The sequence below is a fragment of the Papilio machaon genome, chromosome 13, assembly GCF_912999745.1.
Source record: "Papilio machaon chromosome 13, ilPapMach1.1, whole genome shotgun sequence".
NCBI lineage: Eukaryota > Metazoa > Arthropoda > Insecta > Lepidoptera > Papilionidae > Papilio > Papilio machaon.
The window spans coordinates 4,463,974-4,484,295 of NC_059998.1; the positions used below are offsets into that span (position 1 = coordinate 4,463,974).

At 34.1% G+C, this 20,322-nt stretch overlaps 3 protein-coding genes across 5 annotated transcripts; 2 read left to right on the forward strand and 1 right to left on the reverse strand.

Annotated features, from left to right (window-relative positions):
• Nucleotides 1-805: 805 nt before the first annotated feature.
• LOC106717838 lies at nucleotides 806-9,894 on the forward strand. 3 transcript variants are annotated; one of them, XM_045680514.1, is made up of 13 exons: nucleotides 806-848; nucleotides 4,692-4,893; nucleotides 5,233-5,543; nucleotides 5,752-5,880; nucleotides 5,972-6,126; nucleotides 6,423-6,664; nucleotides 6,762-6,911; nucleotides 7,142-7,288; nucleotides 7,373-7,593; nucleotides 7,964-8,129; nucleotides 8,318-8,482; nucleotides 8,638-8,770; nucleotides 9,367-9,894. In XM_045680514.1, exons 2-13 carry the CDS (start codon nucleotides 4,710-4,712, stop codon nucleotides 9,368-9,370), a joined length of 2,007 nt encoding a protein of 668 aa, XP_045536470.1. In that variant the 5' UTR covers nucleotides 806-848; nucleotides 4,692-4,709; the 3' UTR covers nucleotides 9,371-9,894. The 3 variants fall into 3 exon arrangements, with proteins under 3 accessions (XP_045536470.1, XP_045536471.1, XP_045536469.1); XM_045680515.1 differs by lacking the exon at nucleotides 806-848 and adding an exon at nucleotides 4,122-4,325 and having other exon boundaries at nucleotides 8,638-8,733; XM_045680513.1 differs by lacking the exon at nucleotides 806-848 and adding an exon at nucleotides 4,123-4,325.
• A 1,859-nt stretch (nucleotides 9,895-11,753) lies between these two features.
• LOC106717833 (uncharacterized protein F21D5.5) lies at nucleotides 11,754-15,332 on the reverse strand. The gene is made up of 6 exons (XM_014511757.2): nucleotides 15,086-15,332; nucleotides 14,306-15,000; nucleotides 13,457-13,726; nucleotides 12,932-13,081; nucleotides 12,306-12,511; nucleotides 11,754-11,877 (listed from the first exon to the last, which is right to left on the reverse strand). The coding sequence occupies exons 1-6, from the start codon at nucleotides 15,216-15,218 to the stop codon at nucleotides 11,754-11,756; spliced, it is 1,578 nt and encodes a 525-aa protein (XP_014367243.2). The 5' UTR covers nucleotides 15,219-15,332.
• Nucleotides 15,333-15,837: 505 nt separating this feature from the next.
• On the forward strand, nucleotides 15,838-19,597 carry LOC106717823 (acetyl-coenzyme A transporter 1). The gene is made up of 8 exons (XM_014511744.2): nucleotides 15,838-16,004; nucleotides 16,101-16,331; nucleotides 16,405-16,694; nucleotides 16,986-17,346; nucleotides 17,928-18,047; nucleotides 18,702-18,884; nucleotides 18,977-19,195; nucleotides 19,404-19,597. The coding sequence occupies exons 2-8, from the start codon at nucleotides 16,119-16,121 to the stop codon at nucleotides 19,569-19,571; spliced, it is 1,554 nt and encodes a 517-aa protein (XP_014367230.2). The 5' UTR covers nucleotides 15,838-16,004; nucleotides 16,101-16,118; the 3' UTR covers nucleotides 19,572-19,597.
• The last annotated feature ends 725 nt before the right edge of the window (nucleotides 19,598-20,322 follow it).

Consider the following 20,322-nt stretch of genomic DNA (forward strand, 5'->3'; position numbering starts at 1 on the left):
ACGTCATAATAAGGTTACTTGATAGTCTTACCGGAAAAAATCTGGCCAGATAATGTGTCTTAACTATCTGTAACACTAGTAGTGATTTAACAAATTACGGTTACAGAATGTCGCATGTCTAATAGATCTCCTAGTAGTACCTGACGAAGAGAACTTCGAATCTCCACTACTCATTCTTAAGACAATTCATACTAAACTAATTATAAACGACTCACGTATAGGTTTGAGCCTAGTGTCATTTTCTATTCTCTATTCTTGATTTTATTCCTCCATAAAGTAAAATGTTAAAAAATTAACCACAATTTTTTGCAATATTTAAGTTTTTATTTAATTTTAGAAAACATAAATTGTACTTTTAATAGTAAATTACTATTATTATAAGAAATAATATCTTCTAATTTAACTATTAAAACATGAAATACGAAATAACAAGATACTTATTACATTTAATTAGACTTTATCACTAATCTAAAAATTAACAAGTTCAAATTAACATTTTAATTTTATCATTTTTACAAGAATGATTTAAATACGAAATACTTTATTACATAATAGACGAAATCCTATATTTGTGCATAAAATATTTTATTTAATTATTTCATATAACAACTAAGAACTAATATTTATCTTTAATATCACAATAGATAATGCAAATATCAGTAGTTCCTAGCCAACATTCGCCATGGTCGGTGCACGTAGCGCTGCCTTTGTCAGTGTCGCCTCATGATCCACCAGCGGCTGCAGGGGCTGTGCAGCTCAAAACGACGATACCTCAAGCAGTGCCACTGTGGCACCTGTTTCATACGCCGCAGCGCTTCCAGCTGGAATACAAATACCATATTATTAAAGTGGCTAAATTCTAGTACTCTTTCCCTTATTTTGTAATGTGAATTTGCCGGGAATGAAAATGTCTTCATAACATCTGGTTCTTAATTATTAGTTAAACGAACCAATTTAGCTTTTCTAGCTTTTGAACTTAGGTTACATTGTTTAGCTTTAGGGTAGCAAGCTATAAGTTTGATTTTCTATCTCGGTAGTTTATTTTGAACCCACAAATGGTTTATCATGCACCAACTATAGAAATCTACATCCCCAATTCAACGCGTATCGTTAATATATCATCTAGTAATAACTAGAATATATCGACCAGACTAGTTAAATGCATATTGGTCATAACTGCAAGTAATTTTAAACAAAATCTGAGTTAATATTCCAAGTTATTTTTATCAAGTAGGGATCTCAAAATTAAATAGATAATTGCAGTTATAAATAATGAAAAGTCCGTGAAGTATTGTATTTCTTAAATGAAATATAATAGAAGTTTAAAGTTCAGAATTTTTGTATATATAAATACTCTATAATCTTTAATGATATTAGAATAATCGTTCACAGAGCTTAGCACTTATGGCGGGAGTTTGCGATGTATGATTCGATTAAAATTGTGCAAATTAAAAAGTAAAAATACTCACATAATCAATGCTTTCACTCGGTGCTGGATGTGAATAATTAAAAGAAACCAAACAAACAAGCACAATAAATAGTATACATAAATTATTGAACTTCATTTTCACAGATCACGAACGATTTTCGTTTGCACTTATTTTCCCGCGAATTTTTAGACGCTCTTTTGACGTGTACTCTATGCTAAGCGATTCCGTCAAATGTCTGGATTCTCTAACGTTCCCGCTGCTTATAAAGGACCCACCCACACGCTTTCTTCTACTAGGGTTTTTTTTCCTAACAAATATAACTCTTAAAAGGTGGTTTTACCCAGTACTAATTAAATTACAGAGCGGAAAACTCTCTTAACAGTCGTAATTAAAACAATTTAACCCCATAAACATGTTATACTCACTGTTCTCCAAAGGAAATTAACTTTAATACCCGAACAAGTAACCTTCAAGTGCTTTACTTTTTATTCTTAATTTAAAATTATTTTATTTTTTATCTTACCCTTATTATATCTTACCAATATTATAAATGCGAATGTTTGGATGTATTGGTCTAGAATGGCTTAATGTATTTGGCATAGATGTAGATCATAGTCTGGAAGAATACATACGAGGACGAAGTCCAAAGCTAGTCTGAAATAAGCAGAATTCAGGACAGTTGAAAGTTTTAATAATACTTTAGTAAAATAACTAGAACAATTTTTTTTTACCGTTTACTCCCGAAACACGTGTAAATAACATATTACCATCCTTCTTATTCTCTTTGAAAAATATACAGATAAAAATATGTTTTACACTAAAAACTCATGGTTTTATACTTTTTATATACGCTTCTATCATTTCATTATTCGCAACAATAGTGTTTCTACAACGAGACAGTTGAAGATAACATCTTTTGTCATCGTAGAGCGTTTCAAAATAATGTAAAGAGAATAAAATATTACAACTGTCTTCAAGACATCGCCTTTAATAGAAACGTGTAGGTGTTATCTACATTGTACCTCAAGACATAAGAATAAAATAATCTTTTATTCCTTCTGTCTCAGAAATATTAGTTCAAGTAAAACATAAAACAGACGCAAACAGACTACTTACTCTTATCAGTAAACGAGAGTACAGCATAATATTATGAAGACATTAAATGATAACCTATGACTTTAGTGTAGTCTCCTTGCATTCGGAATATGTAAACAAACACCAATTGCTTATCTCTTCCGTTTGTTCAAGGAATTTCCACTCACTACCGCTTTTTAACGCTTTTAATTTTGTTACGAATAATGTATAAACATTTACAAATAGAAATTATATTTGCACTATATTTGAATGCACATTCAGATACGTAACGCCCGCCGCTTCGCTATGCGACGGGAAAATCACGCTTTTAAAATGTTCAAATGATGCTTGCTTATAATTTTTACCTAACTATTAGCTTAGTAAGTGCCTAATCACTCTACTTTTAAAAACATTTTGTTCCAATCCGTTGATCTATCATAAACGTGAATTAATCTAAAATATGGCAAATGGACATAAAAACAAATAAACATGAAGTCATTACTCCATATAAGGTTTTTGAACTACAAGTATGTTCCAGTTTGTAGTGACGACATTTAATCAGAGAAGAGTACATCTGTAACTTGATATTAGGAGTCTACGCCGTCAGAGCAATCTTTCCGCGAACTGCTGCTTGAAGATTGAGTCACGATGATAATTAGATTAACAGTACTATTTAGTATGAGCAATTCCGTATTCACGTATTAATTCTCTTACCCTACGCATACTTCTCGAAACATCCCGAAATTATGACGAATTATTCCTAGCCATTTTTTGATAAAAACAAAGAAGGAAAAACTACAATGAAAGATTTTGCATAATATATATAGACGATATCTTTCTAAACTTATTATATAACTATAATGACTTATAATATATACTATAACTAGCTGTAGCCCGCGACTCAGTCCGCGTGGATTTAAGAAAAACTTAATCAGTAGCGCATGTGTTTTTCCAGACCAAAGAGTATAGTAGGTGTACTCTAGTAAGTTCCAGACTATGTTCTACGTCTGTGCCAAATTTCAGCGAGATCCATTAAACCGTTCTGGAAATATCTTCTAACAAACATCAATCCATCCATCCTTACATTTAATCTTTAATTGTAATATTAGTAAGATTGTTTTTGTTCGGACTTAACAGGCTATTTTAAATCAGTAGGTGTCGCGAAAATATTAAACAACTATGTTAGGGATATGATCGGCTATGAAATAATATCTAAAATAGTATAAAAAGTAAAACATTTAAGCATACAGTATGAAATTACAGTGAACGATTGTGCTGAGACATACAAGGTGATGACGATCAATGTCGCTTTAACTCCGAAGCCATAGTAAATAGAATAGTACGGTGACCAAACTGACGGGAATATCAAAATTATATTGATGTTGTGAACTTAAGACAATGTTTGAAGTCAAAATCAAGAAAACAAAATCAAAGCAATCCCTTAGTCTTCACTTTACTGCTACTTATTCGATCTTATTTTTTAATTTATATGAACATAGAAAATTACATTTTCACCGGTTAATAATAATTCTTTCTTATATTCTTTAAAATTTGGAGACACCCTAACGACTATCCGTATCGATTTTGATGAAAACGAGAGAGAAACACGAATATAGCTCTATCCTTCTCGGGTTTGTCGCATAAACATTGAAAATCGACCTTATTTACCGGCGGGCGCAGTAGAACCACAAATTTTCCGATTATTCAGTTAATATTTAGGATAACTTCAAAAGGAAATTGAAAAATGGATGAAAAATAATAAGAAGGTCAGTGAATTGTAATGGTGGATGTGAATAAAGTTTTTTTAAGCTTAAAGTTATGGTAAGTTTTGAAATATATTCATACATATAGAAGATTAATGACTAACTGATGCTTTTGTTTTTATTGAGAAAACAAAATGTATCATTTAGCTACCGAGAAATATTTCCTTCATGCCAAAAAGTAAAACCATACTATATTGCTAATTATCTGATAATGCTAAATTGATTGACGGGCGACGAAAAGAAAAAAAAACTGACAGATCTTAGTTCACTTGACTTCTTATCAATTTACAACCCCTTGAACAATTGATTGTTGACGGACGACGAAATAATTTGATTTTGTCATCCCTTGGTTTTTGGAGCACCGCTCCTATTGTCACTTGTCCTGATTGATGTCCCAATCCAGTAGTAATTAGATGTTGTTTAGGTGTGAGCAGCAAACAGTATGAGCGAAGCAGGTGAGAAGCGGTCTGGTGTGACCAGAGTGCTGGGTGCGCTGGGTGGCAGCGAGGCATGCGGCGCACGCTGGACGCTGGCCGCGCTGCTGCTGGCCCCGCTAGCAGCCGCCAACAGCAGTTATTGTGCAGTACCCGCTGTAATGTTACTGGCCGTATTCGCCACTTTCGCCAGTTAGTATCAATAATTCGACATTAAATCTAACTGAAATAATAAAGACCTAGGAAAGGAGGGAGTTTAATTTATCGTCACTCTATAATACTTCAGTGCTGATTTTCCTCAAAGATTCTTACAGCTTATGTGGTCTTCAAATTGAAGTAATTTCAAATTGAATTCATTATTCTTGTGATCAAGATGACTATATGCGGTTGTTAACTGAAAAAGTTGCATGACCATTCTTCCTATCTTAAGATGCATTAGAAAATAGCTTCCAACTGTACCTATACTACTTATGATCAGCGATTAGCAGAGTAATTAGATTAATCTAACTATCACATAAAATCTATTTCCAGCATTGACATGTAAGGATTTACGGAAGCTAGCCGAAATACTTCCACCACCCAAAACGGCTCGAGGCCGTCGTGAGAGGAACATGCGTTCGTTCGCTGACTTCATGGCGATGTGGATGTGCTTCCTATCGCACTTAGTGGCGGTGGCGGTCTGCGCGAGGATCCTCAGCGCAACTGCCGACCATGTGACCGGTGGCCGGACGAGGCGCTGGTTATTCGGCTACGAAACGAGAGCCCTGGGGGAGCCGTGGCCAGATGTTATAGGAGTCACTGTTGTTATGGTGGTGTGTGCGATGTTCATGTGTGGCCTTGAGGTACGTACTTTCTTACTACTTCAACCTAAGGTCTGCAATTGCTGACGTAGGTCTCCCTCAATGACCGCCCTAATGATCGGTCTGTAATCTGCCGCCTCCATCCAGCGTACTCCTGAAATCTTGACCACATAATTGATACTTATTACTTCAAAACTATCGCATGTTTTTATATCGTCTTCTAAAAGTTCCCTAATTTCTTTGTTTTCAGGAGAGTATGATGTTTACATTCATGCTGCTTATGCTGCTGTATTTATTCAGCCAGTGTTTCGCGATCTTTGGTTTAATCAATTTGGATATAGCAAGCATCAAAATACCAATACCAATTACTATATATGAGGTAATCATTTTATATTTAAACAACTAAGTTCTGATTTCATCTTTGTTAGTTAAAGAAAAAGGTTTTAAAAAATCAATATTGAACGTTTCAGTTATTCGCCGCGGGGGCGCCAATATCGTATGCATTCAGCGTCGGTCTGCCACCGATGCAAAACAACGTCCTTAAAAAGAACTTATTTCTTCTTATTGGCCTACCCACAATAATACTTTCCAGCCTTTGCTTTTTGTATACGAATATGCTAAAGGGGTAAGTAATACAATTTGTAACAGTGATTTTTTTTCTGCCACGGAAAAAACACTATTCAAAAAATATCAGGTTATGATAGCTTCGTAATTAGTTGTATATGATAATATTTTAAAAGTACATCGTTAAAAAAAGAAACGGCTGCTGAAAGAATCCGTGAGTAAATTGACTGCAAAAAGATATAACCTAGACGCGGTCCATGTTGTCAGTTACTGTAGGTTTCCACAGTCAGAGATTAAATCATGTAGTGATGAGGCATTGGAATTTCACGGTTACAAATGAGATACAAAACATTTCAGAAACAGCATAGACGCGGCATTACCTGTGACGACCCTCCTAGAGGCGCGCTCTGCAGGCTGGGTGTGCCCCGTGCTGGCCGGTATCACGGTCGCGGGCGTGTGCCTCGCGCTCACCGAGCTCTGCCCATTGCTCTTCTCACTACTCGTGCTGCTCGCGTCCCCCGAGTGGAAGGTTCTCACCAGGTCAATGACCTACGAGAGTACTACGACTGGAAGTCCAGTGCTTGCTGTGTTTACTGCAGGTAAGTAGTATTAATCTCATGGCAAGGGTATTAGAATATCTCAACTATCGCTTTCTCAATCTTTACTGATTCAATAATTTTAATAAAACAATTACAGGAAGTTTGGCGGCAATACTGGCATTTGCGTGTCCATTATCACACATGATAACTTTGATGAATGCCAGCCACTTATTCGGGATTACAATACAAGCGTTTCACTTCATGATAATGAGATGCGTGCCCACGAAGGAACAAATGGAAGCAGGAAGTAAGTTTTGAAATAAGAATTATATATTTTTACTGTCGCCTAATAATTTTCAGTAGTTATCGCTGTTTATCTCCCTTCAGAATTAAAAAATAACTGTGTTATTTATATTGAAACAATTATAGATACAAATCAGAAACCATATGATTGTACCACCCTCCTAGGACGACATGCACAGACTTCTATGTTCTATGGTTTGTTCAGTAGACGATGTAATAAATACATATTTTCAGACATAGAATACAAACGACTCGGGACTGAAGGGTCATCGAGAGTCGTTAAATCGGCCTCTGTGAAGTCAAAACGCGGCCTTTGGTTCATCCCCTCGGCTATTCGTCACACAAAGACTTTAGAGAGTATCAAATCTAAAGTTACAAAAGGTAAAGACTTTAAAGCATGCAACAAGCATAGTAGTAAACATACCTGAGATACTAAAGCTGACAATGTGTTCTATATGTATATAGAGACTGAAGAACGAGAGTGCCTTCTCCTTGATGAATACGCAGGTTGTCCAACCGAGGACTTGGAGCAATCTTCGAGTGGTAACAACGGTAGAATACCAATGGCTGTTGAAGAAGATATCGACTGTCCATCCGATATGGAAGCGAGCGAACCGGATATATCGTCTGGTGATGATTCTACGGATATTGATGCTGTTGTTAAAGAATACAAAGATACCATACAGGTGAATGCACTAATTTACACAAAAGTATTTGTCCTCCTTAATCTTATTACTTAATCCTACTGCTTGGTGAACGTGGTTTCGACCATTCTATTTACTGTGATTTAACATTTACTCCTCTATAGACTCCTCCGCGTGGAATTTAAAAACAACTTAATATAGTAGCATATGTCTTCTTCTAGACTATGTTCTACACCCGTGCCAAATTTCGTCAAGAGCTGTTGACCCTTTCCGGAGTTATCTTCTAACAAACATCCATCCATCCATCCAACCATCCATGTAAACATTAACAATTCTCGGAACTTCTCGACTCTAATGATCTTGACTCTTTAAATCGTGTTTTTTTTTTTACCAATTTGTAACACTTTTTCAGGTGGTAACAGCGATCCCAGAAGCGAGCAGTCCGCCGCCGCCGTGTGTCCAGGGCGCGCGGTGGGCGGCGGCGGGTGCGGTAGTGCAGGTCCTCGCCAACGCGTTCCTAGCGGTTGCCTTTTGTAACGAGGCTCTAAGGCTGCCTATGTTCCTCACTGGAATACCTAGTAATTCCTACCAATAATTAATTAACTGCACTACTTAAATATGTTCCATGCCACTACGCCTTTTAAGAAGTCTTTCTTGAATTCGCTAGGCGAGTCGATTACGCTGAACTAATTAGTTAGATACTGTTTCATCTAGCACTGACTCAAACTCTACTAATGTTTATAATTATCATATAATTTATTTTCAGTGTGGTTGTGTGGAACATTAATTTGTATATGGCAGCCATCACACAAATTGGGTACAAAGAAGATCCAAGGTCTCGAAGGTCCAGTAACAATGACGATGGCGTTGTTGTTCCTCACACCATTACTGCTTGACTCTTGGCCAGCCATCATTCTTTTCGCTGGAGCAGGTATTTTTGGATATACGTAATATTCGTTTTGCCCTGCATTTTTTATACAATTTATCTTAATTTACGAACCAATTCTACATAGTTCTTATGTGGTTCAAAACTATAAATCAAAACATATAAAGGAACTTAGTCTCATTTTGTGTTAATATTAACAGGTGTGGTAATATACGCACGTTGTGAGCGCTGGTGCGGCGACCTCGCGGTGCGTCAAGCACGCAGCACTCTGGAGCGACGCAAGCGTCCCCTCACCGGTACTCTCGCACACATCGATACCGTATACATCGCCAGGTAACATCATTAGTCTCGCTCTAATGTGTCCGAACAATATCTTACGAAATATGTTCTTGTATAATTTTAGGTTATATGGGAGACTTTTTCAAAAAAATGTTACGCATTTTTAAGTTATTGCGCGGACACTATTCCATTTGTCAATCGTAGACAAAATCGGTCACCAAATCCATCTCTGTGTGTTGTTAAATTTTAAATAGTTTCCATATCCTTGCTTTGAAGGTTTTATCGTCTCCAATTTATGATAAATGTAACTCATGATACATTATGATCAGATGATATATTGCTAGAACTTCACTTTTACATGTTTAGATTACAATTATTGAATTATTATAGGCATTATCTGCTGTTGTTCACAATTTCTTTTGAGTAAGTATTATATTGTAGAAATAGATTAGGTACTGAATCGTAAGCTAGATTAGAAGACGCCGATCTTTGTACAAAATTTAGGGTATTTATAAATAGGCGTGATTTAAAAAAAATCAAAATTATATAAAGAAATACAATAAAATTTTCATAATATCAATATTTTCCGATAACCCTGGTTTTCATCAGTTCTTTTATGGTTTTCAAATTATTTCCAAATAAAATTGCAGATGACAAGACGAGGACTCGGACACGAGTCTAGACAATCTGATAGAAGCGGGTGAAGACGAGCTGGACCCTGACGCCGAATGCCAGGAGCCAGCTATTGTCATCATCACGCCCTGTGATGGAAGACAAGCCACTACAAGTATACAGTAAATGTGTCTAAAAATAATGAAGTCGGAAGTCGTAATCTTACATCATCATGACTTAGCTTCGCCTCTAGCACGCTGCCCCGAAGGTGTATCTGAACTAAAGCAAAAGCAGAGCGACCCTATTTTTTACTTCGCTTTCGGATGACGGTGTGTACTTTTAAATTACGAACATTACAAAATATAACGTACAATCGTTGAAGAATCTGTATTTAAAATAGCATCTTAAGATCTGATAAAGGGGTTCCGAGTGAGTGTACTTGCAAATGTTATAAAAATGAGCATAAAGAATTCTATAAATGTTATTATTATGCTTTTATTGCTGCACTTAACATATTTCTGCGCCATTTATAATGTAAGAATTTCAGGTAATTTTCATAACTTTTCAAATTACGATCAGTAAAAAACTCGTATTAAGTACAAAAGTGTTGCAAATTATTCCGTTCCGAATACTATAATAATTCATTATACATTTAACTTATAATGGACTTCAGTTATATCATATTATGTATTTATGATTAATAATTTTCTAAGCTTTAAAAGCTTACATTTTACAATTCTTAAATAGAAATATCGCTTGCCATAGCTATAATCAGTATCGAATAAGCAAAACAATAAAATTTATAATTCTTTACATATTTGAGGCTTGAAGCCATGCAAATATTTGTGAAGTTATTCTTTTAGGTTGCTATAGTCCGGTCGCGGAGCAGGAAGAATTTCGTACAATGACCTCTTTATCTACTGACAGAGGTTCCAAACGTCTTTGTATTAAGTGCGGTTTACATGAATTATTTGAAAGTGAAAGAAAATTTACCAACTTATAAAATATAGTTATTACTATATAAATCATTTATTTAGATTTAATAATACAAGTAAAAATAAAAATCTAGACAAGTATCTAATAATAAAAAATCAAAAAACAGAATCTGATTCCTCTGTTTCGGAGTAACTGTTACTTTGCTCTATTGTTCAATTTCGAGAAGTGAAGAATTCATTTGCATAATATTTTAAAACCAAAAATTAATTATCGGAAAGCCGGCAATAAAATAGATGAATGCCTGCACTTCCGTCTTTCAAATATTCGTTTCGATTGTTCATTTCGAACTAACCAATAATTAACCTTTTCGGTAATCCTTCTAACGGAGCCCATAAAATTTTTATTATGCAAACAAACAAACTAAAGGTTTAGAATCCCTGAGGACGGCGGCCTTTCTTTCTGTGCGAGCGAGACTCATTGTATTTACGCGGGAGCGACAGAGACAGGTAATGCGAGTTCAATGTACGAAATTCTTCCTGCTCCGCGACCGGACTATATTTTATATTAATCCGTCCTTTCGTTGTGTATAGGGAGCACTTGGCGTTAGTATATTAGTTACATTATCACTGAATACATTTACACTGAATAATTTCAGCAGTTCTCGTATTGTATTGTTTACTACTAATTAAGTAGCTAATGCATATTTATCTAGCACTTTACGTGGCCTCCTATATTAAGTATTGGCGATAACAGTTGTTGAAAGCTAATTCATAAGGTGTCAACTAGTACTTTATATTGCTACCTATTGAGTGTAACGTAGGATACGCGTGAATTAATTCAATAAAACAAATTGATGAATAAAAACTAGTTAACCATTAATGTAGCTGCCTTAAGTTTTATATGATAAAAACAAAAGTTGTATTTATAAATAACTGATCAATTATGTGATATTTAGCTTTAGGTTTTAAGGTCAGTCAATGTTACAATGAGTTATCACTCGAAACAAACAAAAGTATTTTTATCTCACTTTTTTTTAGAAAGAAGAAGAGAGATGGTAATGTGTTTGTATACATCCTTCATAAGTGAAGTCCATTGACGATTCTCATTGTGAACTATGAAACTATGCTAACGTTTAGCTTATAGGAAGTAAGATGACCGTCAATTGAACGCGAATTAGACGACACATGATCGGGACGTAGAGTATTGTTCTCGTTTTTATAATCAACTAATTATGCAATTAGTTGTGCGCGTCATTTCCTAGGTTTTCACTGCTTTATAACATGTACAGAAACAAATTTTCTCTATTTGTTTTGTCCATGTTTTTCAACAGTGGAAAGTCACGTTAGACAAGTTGTGTTACTAAGAATTACGTTCGGCCTAAAAGTAGTATTAGTCTACGTCATTAAATGTCTGTTTGCAATAAAAAATACTGCTGAATAAATTATTGTTTTATTTTACTCAATTCCATGTTTTAATACATTTCATAATTTTATTTTTCTAGGAGATACATTTTATATAATCTTTCGGATTTCTCATCGTCGAAACTGGGATTAAATTTAACTTCGATGACATCTTTGAATCCTTCGTTGGTTGTTGGCTCTTTATATTTATTTCTAAAAAATATAAAATACAATTTTAATTAAATTGAAAAAACAAAATAACAGTTTTCTATCTCAATGTGATTAAAGATAACATAAGGAAATACTGAATAATTATAACAGGAAATACAATTTAAATCAAGTATTTGTATGCAAAATTCAAATAATTTACTCATTGAAGGGGTAAATAAATGTGAAGTTATTTATTTTTAGCTCAAAAGAAAACAATGCAAGTGAGAGACACCCACAATTATTATTTAACTAAGTTCCAAAAAAGGTAACAAAAAGGTAAAAAAGGTTTGAATAAGCGATTTTTTTCTTATAGAGGTTTCTGTCTAAACAATAGTTACTTATAGAGTTTTCACGCATCCAGGTTTGTCTGTAAATTGAACTAGCAAAAAAAGTCTGTAGCAGTGAAGGTGTTAAATATTTTTAACACTTACTTGTATGTATTAAAGACAATATCATTGACGGGCAAGTGATTGATCCTCATAAGCTCTCTGAACTTGTTGTTATGCTGCGCATGTGCTTTAGTAGTGGCCATCTTAGCACATCGGCAGACCACTTTCATGTCTTTGGCAAGTGAAGTCCAACGGGATCTAGATTCTATGTCAGGATTAGTACTGTCTACTATAACACTTTTACCTTGCTGTAATGTGAATATTAAAAAAAACAATGTAAATAGTAGCAACTGATGTAAAGATCAACTATAAATATAATACTATTCAATTTACTCTACTCTTCATTCAACTAAACAATTTTGATAGTAAATATGCCTGAAGATATTAAATCTTACTTATATTATAAATGCGAATGTTTGGATGGATGGATGTTTGTTTGTTTGAAGGTATTTTAGGAAATTTGGCACAGATGTAGAATATAGTCTGGAAGAACACATAGGCTTACTACATTGTTTTTAAATTCCTTAACTTTGTTTTTTTTTTAATTCCGCCCGGACAGAGTCGCGGGCGACAACTAGTCCTATATAAAATTCTTAAAATTAAAAAGGTACGGTTTTATTTGATTTAGGTCTTCTGCTCGTATTAAGAATAAAGTTTAATAAATATACCTGCAACAACCTGGTCGCTTCAGCGGCACATTTCTGCCAGGATCCTAGTGTATCTCTGCACACAGTTACATATTTATATGATGACTTTTTTTCTATTTGTTTAGCAAGAAAAGACTTGCCACTACCGGGATATCCTACTAAAACAAGAATCTGCAAATAAATTCAGTAATTAAACAACATTGTAAGAAATTATCCTGTTATTCACATTTTAATCCATAATTGAATTAAATAATTTGTAATAACTTTTAAATTTCAAGTCTATAACAGCTCTTTTTAGTTGATAAAATCTATTTATACTGTCACAACAAAATATTATTTCATCAAGCTAAAAACTTTAATAAGACATAGGACGATTATATTGAAACATAATAAATACATTTTAAACTAAAGCAACTGTAATTAATAATATCTAGGATAATTATTCTTAATATATTCAATGCCAAGGACACGAACGAACAAAAACTTATGAGTTTATTTCATAAGAAAAAATCATGGTAGCATTGAATGTGTTAACCAAAAACTCACCTCTTTATCGTCACTAATAAGGTTATCATTAAAAGGTTCCGTTTTTACTTCAGTGGGTATAAATTCTGGCTTGGCCATAGGTACATTAGCTATAGAATGTCCAAGGAAGAATTGCTCCGGAGTATAAAATGTAAGGCCAAGATTTTCTGCCAACAACTTATCCGCCATGGAGTGATCTTTCTTTTTACCCGGCGCCCAATTTGCCACCCTTCCTGCTGCATCACCACAGTAAAAACAGGAATCCATATCTACTGATAACCCATCATTTTTCTGTAATATAAAATAAAAAACATTGGCATTTCATTATGGTTACATATTCCTTTGACTCTTCAGATTACTTGACAGCTAAAATCTATATATATAAAAGAAAGTTGTGTTATTACACTATTTATAACTCAAGATCGGCTGAATCGATTTGACTGAAAATTGGTGGGCAGGTAGCTTAGAACCAGGAAACGGACATAGGATAATTTTAACCCCGTTTTCTATTTTTTATTCCGCGCGGACGGAGTCGCGGGTAAAAGCTAGTAGTAAATAAATATTTATGTGTTAGAAATAAGAATAGTGATTGAATCACTTAATGTTATTATTAAGTGATCAATTCTAATTTATACATAGCTTTATATTTATATTAAGATGAATTTATTTATCAGTTACATTCAAAATACAGTCTAATCTGCATCACCACAAGTCCAATGGATTGCAATATTTTTCTCGCCAGTGGAAGTAGCCTCTTAGGACCGAAGTATGATTCTCACTTGAAGAAATTTTTCTCTTTACCAAGTTCAATTGTATATGTAATTAGCAATAATTTTTGTGTTTTAAATCAAATAAGAAAACTAAACAAACCTTTTCAATGAGAGTTTGCCACATTCCTGGTGTAGGTTTCCTATAAAATCCTTTACCAGTAGCTATATAAACTTGAATTGGAATATTTATTTTGGCTACTAAATTTTCAATTTTCTTCTTAAAATCTTCTATTTTTACTCTGCCTTTTCCTATAGGAGCTTGGTTGCTTAATATAACAACTTTATACCCATTCTCCAGTTGTTCCTTTAATTTTGTTGGAACAACAGGGAAAGCAAGCTGCCAGTCATTGGTATCAACAGGATGCACTTTTCCAGATTTTGTTTTAATCAAAGTTCCATCCATATCAAATGCAGCTATTTTCTTACTAGATTTTACACCTTTTGATGTATATATGTACAATTCACCTTCATCAATTGACTCCCATAAATCTTCCATGGCTTCTTTTATACTTAAAACGCTGTCTTTGTCAGGAGTTTTGTTACACTTTTTCTTTTTAACTGTAATCTCCTCATCTTCTATTTTCCTTTTATTCCTCTTAATTGGACTAAAATTATCAGGTGGTGGTTGGAATTCTATCGAATGTATGTAATTATTCAATAAAATTTCAATTCTACTTTCATGACCAACCTTATACAAGCAATTTTGTTTTAATGAAAAGCCATCTAAGCCCGATGGATTTATTCCGATTTGCTTAACCTCAACAATACAGTCATCACAATTAGCTTTGAGGCTTACTGGAAATTAAAAAATATTTAGTTAAAAAAAATATTGAACCATTTTATCTAGGTACAGCAGATATAATAGCTATAATTCACTTACGTTGTTGACGTGAACAAGACTGATCTTTAATTTTTGTAATTTTACTACGGCCTACAAGTATTTCAACGTTATGAGGTAAATTAATAGGCGCATGCGAATCAAGTAAACATTTAAGAAAACACAAACGAGTCATTCTAACATGATCAATATTGATCCAAAAATTGCAACCGAAAATCTAGAGATGAAAGGTAAAACGTAGATCTAAGAACTTGTAATATTTATGTTTAAGTTTTTAAGTTATTAGTAGGATCACAGCTTTATAAAATTGCCGAAATAAGATCTAATTCTTAATCTGAGATCGAAAGAAACAATATAATATTTTTTGAAAGATGTCATATTAAAGTCAAAGTCAAAGTGACAACATTGAATATCGTTTCAATCCACCTTTTAATTTACTACGCAAATAAATTTTATAATTTACAACTTTTATTTTTTCATTTTAAATTATTTTTATATTCACGTACTAAAATATTTTTTCCAAATTAAAAAATATATACAAATTATTTAAAAGTATTTTTTTTTCTTAAATGCTAATGACCAAAACATTGTAACAATCATTGTAAAAGAGTAAGGTCAAGTAAAAGTCTTCTTCTTCTTCTTTTTAGCCGACTTCAAAAAGAAGGAGGTTATCAATTCGACTGTATTTTTAATTATTGATGGATCGCAAAGTAAAAGTCAATTTATTGGGAAGTCTGACGTCTTTACCAATTTGATTTTGACATTGACAATGACGATTTGTTTCTGTCTTCGTGTGCTGTGCTGTTAATTTTGCGCAACTCTTGAATAAGAATTTAAAATATTTATAAAGCAAAATTAAATATTATTAATCAGGAATGTCGTACAAACAACATAGTTAACTTTATAAGTCTAAAGACATTCATTTCTTAAAGCAGTTGACTCAGTAAAAGTGAAAATTAAGGTGCAGAGAAAACTAATGTTAAATAGGAAATAATTTACTGACGTGTATTATTGAGGTTGGCGTAGAAACATTAAAATATTTCTTAAATATTTACAGGCACTGTACACCTTCATTATGTCAGTAACCAAACGCAAGCGTTCTGTTGAGAAGGAAGATTTAATTGAGAACGGCGACGTAAATTTTAGCGGGGGAAATAGTAACATAAAAGGCGATGAAATTAATATTGCCGTTTTATTATTCCTTTACACTCTTCAAGGGATTCCGTTAGGATTGGCTGGTGCTATTCCTATGTTACTTCAAAATAGAGGAATAACATACACACAACAAGTAATTTTTTTTTATCTTCTATAAAAATTTATATTTAGTGGACTTAAAGTAACTAAACATTTATGTTTTACAGGCAGAATTCAGCTTTGTCAATTGGCCATTTAGTGTAAAATTACTATGGGCTCCAATAGTAGATGCATTATTTTGGCCTGAATTTGGAAGACGTAAAACATGGCTGGTGCCAGTACAATATCTAATCGGCATTGTCATGATTATAATGTCAAGCAGTATCTCAGATTGGTTGGGCTCTGAAGAGCAAGCTCCATCAATGATGATACTAACTATATCTTTCCTATTTCTGAACTTCTTGGCTGCAACACAGGATATTGCAGTTGATGGATGGGCACTTACTATGTTGAAAAGGTATATTTTTAAAACCTTACAAAAAGTTTATTTAAAAAAAAAATGTGATCAGTGTGTCAAGTCGGAATCCAAACTTTGAGACAGGTTTTTTTAGCACCACTTTTAGATTAATTTTTTGTAGAATTTTTTTTAAGTAGAAGAAAGCAAACAAGTTACATAAGTTAATGTAATCACTGGCACACTTCAAAATTTATTATGTTAAAACAACTGCAGACATACTATGAGTCTTGAAAAATTAATTGGAAGATAGCTAATAGGCAATAAATATATTTTCAAATGTCTTATTTTCAGATGCAATGTTGGACACGCTTCAACTTGTAATACTGTCGGTCAAACGGCTGGTTTCTTTCTTGGTTATGTTTTATTCTTGGCACTTGAATCCCCATATTTTTGCAACAAATATCTGAGAACTGTCCCTGAAGATACTGGCCTTGTTACATTATCTAGTTTCCTATTATTTTGGGGATGGGTATTTATTATAACTACAACGGTAGTGGCTCTGTTTAAACATGAAAATAATGATACTATTAATAACCCTCAAGAGAGTCAAGTAAAGGGAATAAAAGATATTGTAAATGCATACAAACAGTTGATAACTATTGTAAAACTACCAGCAGTGAGGACACTTGCTTTAGTTCTTTTTACAGCAAAGGTAAGATGTTTTCTAAATCTTTTAATATTAAATTTCAAACCCAATTATTTGATCTATTATATTAAAACCTCATCATTTGAATTATTTAAATTGTCAACATATTGTATTTTATTTATTCCTTACGTCTGTGCTGAATTAAAAAAAAAGATGAAATGTATCTCACGTTTTACTCGAGACTATGTTCTATAAGTGCCAAATTTTACTAACATGTGTTGAACTATTGCAGAGTCATTGAGTAAACCAAACATATCCTGTGGCCACCGTTCACATTTCAGGGATCATATGTAGCCTATATGTTTTTCCAGACTGTGTTCTACATCAATTCCATATTAAATTTCGATCCATGCACCCATTCTGGTCTTCTAATAAACATCCATCCATCCATACATACAAAAATTCGCATTGATAATATTAGTAAGATATTAAGTCAATCCTTACTGTGAATTTTCAAATGAATTAACTTATATTAGACAAAGTTCATTCACATCCGTTTGCAGTATTCCACTGAAAGTACTTGAATACTGAAGGTACATTGAACAAAACAATACACAAATTACATCAATTTAATATTTCTATTTCAGTTGGGTTTCTGTGCCAGTGATGCGGTGTCAGGTCTGAAGCTGGTGGAGGCGGGTGTGCCGCGCGAGGACCTCGCACTTCTCGCTGTGCCTCTTGTCCCAGTACAAATTATTATGCCAGTGGTAAGTACACACTTTTATTTTTACCATGCGATTATTTTATTTATTTATTATTAGCATTTGCCCGCTACAAGTTTTAGTATGAACTGATGACAAAAAACCATAGTCTAAGATAGAAATTAAAAAAAAAGAAAAATGTTTAATGAAATTATATTATTGTATTTAATTAAGGTATTCTTTTTATTTATATAAAACATTTTTTCATTCTAATAAAAATGTCTGAATTGACTCCAGCAACAACATCAGTTGCACGAATTGGTCGGCTCGCCCGGTGACATACCACAACCATATAGAACACAGGCGTCAAGTGGAAGTAATTCCGCGTTTCGTCTGATGAGTGTTGTGCCTGATGCCTAATTTTAGTCCTGTTTCCCTTCCCACCCCTTTTCTTATAAGGAAAGGATGGGAAGGGGAGGTGGATTTGATGGAGGAGGAGATGCATAGGAAGGTTAAATATTCTCTTTTTGTGCGTCTCCTCCTTCGTAGATTGAGGGTAGGCAACGCATCTGCAATTGCGAATGTCTATGGGCAGCGGTCGCTTTGCCATTTCGGTGAATTCATATGGTCGCTTGCTCGTTTGCCACCTTGTAATATAAAAAAAATACATAACTTTTGCAGAGTACAAAATACTTTATGCATAAAAGATATGGTTTGCAGATTCTATCAAAGTACACAACGGGTCCGGCGCCATTGTCGTTGTGGTTGCGAGCGTTCCCACTGCGTTTGCTGGTCGGTCCACTGGCAGCCGCACTGGTGGCCATCACACCCAGCTTGTTGGGCAATTCCGGACCTTCATACTCGTATCTATTCATACTATTGTGTCTTTATATATTCCACCAGGTTAGTACACCGGTACATTCAATTATTAAAGATGTAAGAAGTATTTGAAATAGTCTATCATAGATATTTAAAATTGTTTTCTTTGTTTTCAGACGTGCCTGTACTGTATGTTTGTAGCAGTGATGGCATTTTTCGCTAAAGTGTCAGACCCGGCTGTGGGCGGGACATACATGACACTTCTTAACACTGTGTCCAACCTGGGCACCAACTGGCCCAACACCCTCGCTTTATGGGCCATAGACCATTTGACCTTCAAGACATGTTCGCCTGCTCTCAGTGATAACACATGTTCATCCGCTTTAGAAGTAGATGTAAGTGTATTGAATTTACAATGTACACGGTTTAGGATCTATGCTTCAGCTTGCATATCATTTTATACTAAATTTTACTATTTTATTCGAGTATTCAGTTGCAAGAATTGGCACAAAAAATCAACAAAAGACAGAAAATGATAACTCAACCTTTTATGTAATTTTTACAATGTTTATGTCTGTTAATTATTTATTTGTTCATTCCCAGGAATGCAAAGCCAGCGGTGGTGCATGTGTTGTAAGTATTGACGGGTTCTACATAGAGACAGTGATATGCCTGATAGCCGGCTTCCTCTGGCTGCAGTGGGGAAGGTCCACCATCACCCGCCTGCAGCGGCTGCCGGCCTCCGCCTGGCAGATCTCCAGGGTTAGATAAGACTGATACGTCCATCAAACATAACAGTAATAATGACAGGACCCCCGAGGTAAAATCGCGACCCCCTAAACGGTCAAAAATAAAAACTTCACTAATCTGTCTACTGACTTCTTAATGGTTTGGTAGATGACGAAAAAACCTCGGCTGCATTATTTAATACTACTTATGGCTCTTAATCGTCAAGGGGTTTGTGACCCCCTAGGTTGAAAACCACTGTATTTTAGTATAATAGTTGTAATACGTCATCCGCTGCTACAATCTCACTGAAAAATATATATGAACATAAGATCAGAATAGAATGATCTAAATTATTATCACATAGCTGTTAATTCCGCAAACATCAGCTACCTTCCATTAAAAAACCTCTCAAAATAAGTCCAGTCGTTTCTGAGATTACTCGAAACAAAGGCTAACTTTCTGATGGATATAGTTTTTTTCTGTTATATTTAACGCATACGCAAGTCTCATGTTGTTGTGAATGCGTTTGACAACAACCGATTTGACGGTACATTAGTATCAATTTAGCACAATTATTGACGTATTTTAGTATAATTTATATAATTTGTGATATGTATATGGACTACTGTCATTAAATAATATACTTAAAGTGTGTATGTAACCTTTTTTTTTACAAATAGTACAAAATCCCTTCTGTTGTTGTTTACTTGTTGGATTTATACGTTTAATTAAAAAGGAATTGAAATAAACAATGCTTTGGTTTTTTATATATATTTGCTTATTTACACCAACA